The sequence below is a fragment of the Falco peregrinus genome, chromosome 12 (assembly GCF_023634155.1).
Source record: "Falco peregrinus isolate bFalPer1 chromosome 12, bFalPer1.pri, whole genome shotgun sequence".
NCBI lineage: Eukaryota > Metazoa > Chordata > Aves > Falconiformes > Falconidae > Falco > Falco peregrinus.
In genome coordinates, this window is record NC_073732.1 from 12777292 (window position 1) to 12786449 (window position 9158).

The 9158-nt window shown below is 50.1% G+C and overlaps 1 protein-coding gene and 1 long non-coding RNA gene across 3 annotated transcripts; both read left to right on the forward strand.

Moving 5' to 3' along the window:
- The first annotated feature begins 252 nt into the window (after positions 1-252).
- LOC114012231 (uncharacterized) lies at positions 253-5355 on the forward strand. Of its 2 annotated transcripts, XR_008749449.1 has the most exons (4): positions 253-537; positions 2242-2338; positions 2877-3140; positions 3333-5355. It is a non-coding gene; the product is annotated as an uncharacterized LOC114012231 (long non-coding RNA). The 2 variants fall into 2 exon arrangements; XR_008749448.1 differs by having other exon boundaries at positions 2877-5355.
- A 410-nt stretch (positions 5356-5765) lies between these two features.
- On the forward strand, positions 5766-8891 carry CHST2 (carbohydrate sulfotransferase 2). Its single transcript, XM_005237720.4, is given in 2 exon segments — positions 5766-7103; positions 7105-8891. Coding segments are annotated over 2 exon segments (1296 nt in total). The 5' UTR covers positions 5766-6254; the 3' UTR covers positions 7552-8891.
- Positions 8892-9158: the final 267 nt, after the last annotated feature.

The window sequence follows — 9158 nt, forward strand, 5'->3', positions numbered from 1 at the left end:
ATGGATTAATTTCACGATCTTTCCTACACATTTATAGCATGTTGCATCTTAGTTACGTAAGAACCACTGAATTCTCACACTCTCTTGTCCTAAGCACTGGATTTGAATTTTAAGACAAGGACTGGGGGCTCTCTTCCCTGGGACTTATGTTTGTCCAATCTGTAGTCAAATGAGGACCAGCTGTTTTGCTCCATCATCTGAATGCTTAGATCCAGGGGAATGCTGTGGCACGGGTTCTGCTGCCTGCTGTCCTCGGGGAGGCCCCCAGCGCCCTGCAGCGCAGCAGGAGGTGTCCCCGGTGCGGGGATGCTCACCAGGGGAAGAGGTGCACTGACCAGCTGAAGAGATTTAGGGGTTCCTGGGTACTGCAAACCGTGGGGGTGGAGAGTGCTAAGACATTAGTTAACCCAGGGTTGTGGTTTTGGTTGTAGGGAGTTCAGAGGTAGCCTGATGTGTGTGGCTGAGGTTCCTCTTACGTCTGACCTGCTAAAGGTTTTGGAAGCTCTTGTGAAACAGCATGTTGCCTGTGATTTTAAGGTACGTGGTTATAAAAGTAGTATGTCTTTAATTTCCTTTAGAACATAAACCAGTTACGCAACAGCTGAGAAAAGATTTCTAATTTTAATAAAAGCCAAATAGAGACTTAACTACACCACAATGTCCTCAGGACGTTCATAAAGTTCTGGAATTCCTTCAGCTGCACAAGCAGGAATGCATAAATATTTATTGAAATTAACTTTATTGAAAATGTCACCTGTGTAACTGCGGGTGAATATAAAGGAGAAACTGGGGGTGGGCAGGGGAACAGCTTCTAACAGATAGGTTGTCTACTTTGGTATATATTTCTGGTTTATGACTAGCTGGTTTAATTTCGGTCCGTGCTGGCTGCTTCAGCAGCACAGCTTCTGCACGCGTAGTTCAGAAGGAACATCCAAGAGAAAATGAGTACTTCAGAAGGGAGATTGCTGCACCTGTGGCTTAATTGAATGGCTGCTGCATGAGACTGTGGATAAGCTGTTAGGAGTTACGCATGGTACTAAAAGGAAGGGTGAAAAATATGACCATCTGCAATTCTAAATGCTGCTGTGCAGGTTTTTCTCACACATCTCTCGTAGTGATGCCAGAAAACAGTCTTAAATAAATTCATAGATCTCCCAAGTTTGAGCAGCTACTCAATTTTATATAAATTTTATTCACATTTTGTGATCTATAACTTGCGTTTATTTTTAAGAATCTCACTTTTGAGCAGTGTTTGAGGAACTTGACATCTATATTTATCCTGAATAGAGTAGGCTAGATACAGGAGGTTGTAGTCAACACCCAGAATTTATCACATGCTAGGTGTGTAACAGCATAAACCTCCATCTTTCATCCTAAAATAAGTTGTTTTAAAAGATAACGTCATGCTGAAGTTTGACTTCAGGAAAAACTTCTGCACCTTCTGCCCACTCCATCCCTGCGAACACAAGAGAGGCAAGTCTTAAAACATAAAAAAACCAAGCTGGGAAGCCTTCCAGTAAGGATGAAACCTTTTGCGGCCCCATTGCTTAAACAAAGGGATGTTAGAGGGGGAAATCTTGGAGGGTTCTGGCTGGGGCAGTATCACTTTGGGGGTGGGGGGTCGGGGTGGAAAGAAATAATTCAGCTAGTCAGGATTTGGGTTGTTTAAGTGTTACATGTAGAAATCATAACTATGTTTACTAAATATAAAATATTTAACTAACATAAAATATTTAAGCATAAAGTGCAAAAAAAAAAAAAAGAGGTTTTTTTTCCTCATAGTTTAAACTGGGGAATTCTAATCACAGATTAGAAATCTAATTACTTACCCCTCACTTTATACACTGCTCGCTGCAGAGTTTGAGGTAAGTATAGCCACAGTATTTTGTTCAAGCCATGACTGGGCTGTAGTGTGTAACTACCTGCACAGGAAAAGATGCGTTCTTTTCTGCTCGATTAAAGTGAATAAGATGTAATGTTTAAAAGTGAAGCTGGCCTAGAAGTAAGTGTTGGTGGGGTTGAATTTTATTTCTTAATGGTGAATTTTACTTCTCGAGGAAAGTTTTATTATTTGACATAAATGATCTAGTATACTGAAACTAATGAGCCTAAATTAGACTGTCACAGAGAGGGTGGAAAATGTTCACTGAAGTAGCTGAACAAATCTGTGAAGGGCTGTATCTGTTCAGCTGCAGAATGTTCCTCTTTCACACACATACCGTTTTTATTCTTATCACTTAGGTTTTTATTCTTTTGGGTCTGCACATAGGCAAGACAGTAAGACCATGCAACGCCTGAACCACCTGCTGAGGTACCCTCTACCCACGCTCCAAACGAGGTTTGAGAGACTAAGCAAAACACTTTAGAAATGGTTTGAAAAGATATAAAGTAACACTTGCTCTATGGTGCTGATTTTAATTCAGTTTTCAATTGGCTACAGTAGTGTTTAAGCCCATGATTAAAATCAAGCTAATACTTAAGTATTTCACAGACCTGGGGCTCTCCTTCATGGTAGTTTTTTGAAGTCTGGGGGCAGCTGTAAAAATCACAGAGGTAGCTCTGCAAGTGGGATAAGTTATCGGAGTCCTCTGGTGAGGATGTTGTTCCCTGGAGTTGTTATAAAATCCTGCCCCATCAGATTCTTTTATTTATTTTTTTTTTTTTAAATTGATGATTGCACTTCTCTTCAGTGCAAAAACAGAGAGAAGTTCCTAACTGCCAGCTGCCCGACGCTCATTTTTGTTAGCACTTGGAAAGAGATGATTGATCCATTGGTACAGTCTCTGTACATTTTTACAAATCTGTCTTTTAAACTTGTGGGTGGGTGGGTGGGTGAGCTTTTCAGCTACTTGTGAGAATTAAAATTACTGTTACAGTCCATTGCTTTGGTCGTGCACGCTGCCATGCCTTACCCAATGCCGATACCTGGGCCAGCCTGCAGCACAGCCAACTCGCTGCCGCAGCTCTTGGTGATTACTGTTGTCTGCTTGCTTGCCTGCAGTTACTCCCAAAGATCAGCAAATACTTTAAATCCTTGACTGTAGAAGAAAAAGCAACACTGAGTCCCTTGAAGGAGAGTTCTTTGTATACGATGACCATGGCCTGATAAAGCTGAGGCACACTGCTTCAACAGATCTGGAGTAAGTGATCTGGTTTTTTGCCATCTATGTTTGTAGTCGTTTGTATCAAATGTGTAGATGATTTAAAAAAAACCCCAAACAATAAACCAAAACTTGGTGTGAATTGCGAGTTGGCTGCATAAATCTTTTCCATATCAACTTACTGAATATTCATTGTTACTAAGTCGCTTAAAGCGATTACTTGTCTACCAGGTCTGAAACTTGTTCCGGGAGGATCGAATGTTGCAGCTGCACTGAACCTGATTGATTTCAGTTTGGTTCTGCATGGGTGCTTGAGTCCACCTGCATAGAAGAAATACATATATAACTCCAGTTCTAAAAAAATAAGATTCCATTTTGCAGCGTGTATGTCGAATTAAAGAGCCTGCTTGGACCCATGTTCTCCTAGGTAGAGGTGGGGCAGGATAATGAAGGTAGTGTTACTGTCAGTACCCGTACGCGCACTGACTGAGAGAGGCGGAACTGCTGTGTAACAGCAGGGAAGGTGCAGAATCCAATTAAAGCTTTTAATGTTTGGGTTTGCTGATGGGTTTTGCCATTTCAAATGTTATACTTGCAGTTCATGTTTGCCTATCTTTGTTACTTGGTAAATTTTAAATTGTAAGAACTGGAGATGGCTTTGTAGGTTTTTTACAAAATTTCATACCTGTCTTCAGCCAAGTGAGATGGAAAGAAGGGATTAATTTGAACTTCATGGTATTTTAATGATTTTTTTCACTGCTGTGGATTGGTTTTGCTCCCTGTAGTCTCTGTCGTTTATTGCATTAGCGCTGCAGTACAATGTTGGTGGGGGATACTGTTTTATGAACTATGGTGTCTCAGTGTTGCTGAAGTTGCTCATCATTTAATACAGCCTAATTGATGCTACTACAAACCATTCCAAAATAATAAACCCCCCCCACATTTCTGCCTTACCTGGGTGAAGGTCACTTCGTCTTTAGTGAGCGTGTAAAGCCAAAGAAATACTTGATCCGTAGCTTGTAAGAGGGATATAAGCAGAAGTCCTTTTCTATGTGAAGAACTCAAGGTTTAGGCCTGAAGAATAAAAGAACTGAAAGAGTTTCATGCTGCGAGGTGGTTCAGAGGTATACCCTTTTTCATTATATACTATGTTTCAAAAGTTACCAGTCAGTTATTTTAAGCTCATCAGGTTTAAACTTTCCCTTTGTTTTGCCAGCTAGATAAAAATTATTTTTACAGAACATGGCTTTAAATGCTTCCTCTGGAGCACTGTAGGTAAAACATTACTTCCCCCTTCCCCCTCCCTGATGAAATATGGACTTCTCTAAAATATTTAGTGGTTGTTTTAATTCTGCTATTGACCAGTTGCTTCTATGTGAAAAGTCCCAGAAACGGTTTAGTACTGCCACCAGAGCCACTGGCAGCTGGTTTAACGATTCCCCTGACTTGTCCCATGTGGTTTGATGGCTGCATCTCGCCTGGGCCCGCGGGGTGTGGGTGGCAGTGGTGTCTCGGGCTGGGGTTTCTCCCCGCTCCCCTTGCTGCCACTCAGCCCTGCACAGCTCTGTGGCTCGGAGGAGCAGGCGGGGAGGTGTGGAGCCCTCCTGCTATGGATGTTACCCTTCGCTTTGGGGCTGGAAGGGGCTTACAAGCTTTTCTGAAGAGGCAGCTTGGCTGTTAATATCCCTCTACAGAACCTGGGAGGAGTACAGAAGTCTTTTTGATAAGTGATACAACGATTGCTTTACACATTTTGCTCCTTTCCCCTACTTACTGTATTCTCCTCTTCCCCCTTTGTTAAATAGTGCTACCGGAGAAGATGCACACCACCAGGTGCATTTGTGCTTTATCTGCTCTGTGCGTGTACAGGCGCGTGCTCCAGTGCCGGATCCGTGCCACTGGTGTCAGTGTCAGCCGCTGTGGAGGGATGGGCCGGTGCCTGAGCCAGGTGCAGCCCTCCTGCAGCTCCAACTGTCACCGGCCCTGGAGGTGGCTGTAGGTATCCTGCGGGCGGTGGGAAAGGCTACGGCGACGTGAAAGCTGCCGGCTACAGAAAGCGAGGGATGGGAGAGAGTCACCCGATGTTTGTCACTCATCATCACCCCCTGCCTGCTCTGATCTCCCGCGGGAGCAGGGGGGAACCTCGGGGAGAGTACCTTGGCACAGCGGGGCCTCCGGGCATTGCCCCACGCCCCGCAACCGGCCCCCGCACCGCACTCGCTGCTTGTGACACCGTGACACCGTCCCGGTCCCTGCCCGCCGCAGGGCGGCTGCGGGGGCTGTGCGGTGCGGCGGTACGCGGAGCGAGGGCAGGCGCGTGTGCGCCGCAGCGCCAGCGGGTCCCGGCCGGGGCGTTTGGTGGTTTTATTAATGTTTTCGGAGAAGTTACCCGAGGGCCTTCCGAGAAACCTGCGCTCCGGCCTCTTGCGGGCTTCCCCGGCTGTCACCGGCCGCGGCTGTCACCTGCCCCGGAGGCAAGGGCAGGGCTGACCCTCTCCCCCCCCCCTTCCAAGCGAACTTGTGCCGCACACCGGCGCGCCGGGGCCGGGTACCGTAACCGCCCGGCCGCTACCGGGCGGGGAGGGCCGCACGCTGCCTCATGGGCGCCGCCGCCGCGGGGCGCACCGGGCCCGGCCGGGCACTGCGGCGGGCGCGGGACGGCGGCGAGAGCGACGGCGGCGGCCGCCAATGGGGGGCGCGGGGCGGGGCGCCGCCATTTCGGGATGCGCCGCGGCGGCGGCTCCGTGCGCGGCGGAGGCGGCCGGGGCTCGCCCTGCTGCGGCGCGGGGCGGGGGCGCCATGCGCGCTGGGTCCCGCCCCCGCCCGCTGCTCCCGCCCCCGCGGCCGCGCTGCGGGGAGGAGCGGAGCGCGGCACCGCCTCGCCCCGGCGGCCGCCGTGAGCTGGGCTGCGGCGGCGCCCGCGGCCGCTCGGCGATGGCGGCGCGGAGGAAGCGCGGCTGGCCGCGCGGCTGCTAAGTAGGGCAGCGGCGGGGCGGGGGCGGCGGCGGCGGGGCCGTCGCGGCGGCTGCGCCATGCGGGCCGGGCGCGGGGGGCCGGCCGGGAGACGGCGCCGGGGGCGGCGCGCCCTGCTGCCCGCCGCGGGCCCCGGGGCGCCGGGGCGCTGAGCAACAGTTGGCCCCGCCGCCGCCCAGCATGAAAGTGTGCCGGCGGAAGGCGCTGGCGCTGTGCTTGGGCTACGCGCTCCTGCTGCTCCTGGCCGCCCTCAACCTGCTGGAGTACAAGTGGCGGCGGGAGCCGCGGCACTGCGGGGAGCCCCCGGCCGCCCCCCGCCACCGGCCCCCGCCGCCGCCCCCGCCGCCGCCGGCCGGCAGCCGCGCTCCGGCGGGCGCCCGGCGGCAGCTGGTCTATGTCTTCACCACCTGGCGCTCGGGGTCGTCCTTCTTCGGGGAGCTCTTCAACCAGAACCCCGAGGTCTTCTTCCTCTACGAGCCGGTGTGGCACGTCTGGCAGAAGCTGTACCCCGGGGACGCCGTCTCGCTGCAAGGGGCGGCCCGCGACATGCTGAGCTCCCTGTACCGCTGCGACCTCTCCGTCTTCCAGCTCTACAGCACGGCGGGGGCCGGCAAGAACCTCACCACGCTGGGCATCTTCGGGGCAGCCACCAACAAGGTCATCTGCTCCTCGCCCCTCTGCCCGGCCTACCGCAAGGAGGTGGTGGGCATGGTGGACGACCGGGTGTGCAAGAAGTGTCCCCCGCAGCGCCTCAGCCGCTTCCAGGAGGAATGCCACAAGTACCGCACGCTGGTCATCAAGGGTGTCCGCGTCTTCGACCTGGCGGTCCTTGCCCCTCTCATGCGGGACCCGACCCTGGACCTTAAGGTCATCCACCTGGTGCGGGACCCCCGGGCTGTTGCCAGCTCCCGCATCAAGTCCCGGCACGGCCTCATCCGGGAGAGCCTGCAGGTGGTGAGGAGCCGGGACCCCCGCATCCACCGCATGCCCTTCCTTGATGCCGGCCACAAGCTGAGCGGGAAGAAGGAGGGGGGGGGGCGGCTCGGACTACCATGCCCTGGGTGCCATGGAGGTCATCTGCAGCAGCATGGCCAAGACCCTGCAGACTGCTCTGCACCCCCCTGACTGGCTTCAGGGCAACTACATGGCTGTGCGCTATGAGGACCTGGTGGTCGAGCCCATCAAGACCCTGCGGCAGGTGTATGGCTTCGTCAACCTGGCGGTCAGCCCGGAGATGGAGAAGTTTGCCCTCAACATGACCAGTGGCCCCGGCTACTCTTCCAAGCCCTTCGTGGTGTCGGCCAGGAACGCCACCCAGGCGCTGAGCGCCTGGAGGACTGCGCTCAGCTTCCAGCAGATCAAGCAGGTCGAGGAGTACTGCCACCAGCCCATGGCCCTGCTGGGCTACGAGAGGGTCGGCAGCCCCGAAGAGGTGAAGGACCTCAGCAGAACGTTGCTCAGGAAGCCGCGGCTGTGATGGGGCAGTGGGTGCCCGCCGACCGCCCTCACAGGCGGCTGAGCCCCGCCGGGAGAGGAGCCGTACGGCTGGCTTGAGTGAGGGAGGGAGCTGGGAAAAGCAACCTGGTTTCCGATCTCCTCCAAAGACTGCTGAAGGGTAACATACAGTAATGTAACGATTTCTTTCTTTCTATTTCCCTCCCCTTGCCCCTTGCATTGGGTTAGATGCGATTAAAAAAAAATAATCAATAAAATGGAACTGAAAATGTGTGTTAAGCCCCTTTTCCCTTCTCTAAAATGCTAGGCAGTGATTCTGTACCAAAATCTTGTTTGTGGAGTTCTTGTGGGTTTGAAGATGGTAACAAAAAGTCTTGCACAATTCCTAACACGTCTTTATCTCCCTTAGTGCGGAGGGGTCGCCCTTGGAAAGCGTAATGCTGAAAATCAGACTTTGTATGAAAGCGAATGTTCAGACATGATAGTAATAAAAACCCCCACAATAAATGATATTCATTTTTATAATTACCTCAGTTGTTTGGGAATTACAGTCTTGCGTATGTACAGCTTGAGGGGATGCTTGCTTAAAATAGCAACGTGGACTTTTTAAAGGGTATGGGTGGAGGGCTGGAGTGCAACATTTGCCGTGTTCAAAGATTAGGAGCTGCTATCACAGAAACAAGTACAGATCTCACAAATGTAGTGCAGGTTTTACGGCTATGTTAAAGCAGGTTTCTATTTAACTATTGTCTCTTCTGTTGTATTTAAAAAGTCTTTCAAGTGCCACTGTATTAGTGTCCTGAGAGTTTTAAAATGTTTGCCATCACAGCAGTATTTATTTTTGTCTTGACATGTATGTCCAGGAGACACTAACAAATAGAAGTGGATCTACATCGTGACAAGAAGTGCAGGATTAAAAAAGACATTTATCATACTGGAAACATTAGCATGTATGAAAATGAAAATAAAGTTATATATATTATATATATTATATAGTGCTAACAATACATAAGATATGTAAGATATTTCTTGACGTTGGTTGGTAACAGGCATAACAGGGAAGCTTAGAAAAAAGCATAAAATGATTTATTTTTCCCCTTTGTCTAAGTGTCTGAGGGTATATTTATGTACGAGGAGGGAGGAAACGTACAGCTGTGTGTTCGTAGCTATAATGGAGCTTTTACAGAGTCAACCTAGCGTTTGATTTCAGAGCGCTGGCTAGATACTCATTTCTTGTGAATTGTCATTGCTCTACAATGGAGCCAGATGGTGGTCTGGCTCTTTCTTGAGAGCCTGGCCTAGAGACTTTGTCCCATTGTTAAAACTTGATTAAAAAAAAAAAAAAAAGAAAGAAAAAAAAAAGATTTTATTACTACTGCTTTTATAATTTCCTTGAAAAAGTCCCAGTTTATTAAAGGTTAAATGGTGTGTTGCATATTAGAAGTGCAGGCACCTCAAGTAGTTTTTAATCTTGGTGGTCTCCGATGCTCTTTGAAGGCTCATTTTGGAACTTGAGTTTTTAAACAAAAGTGGTTTTGCCAAACTGTTCTCTTGGGAGACTATAGACTTTTCTACAGGAAGTACATTTTACATTGCCTATTTGAGTGTTGTGCCTTCAGAAAATATGAA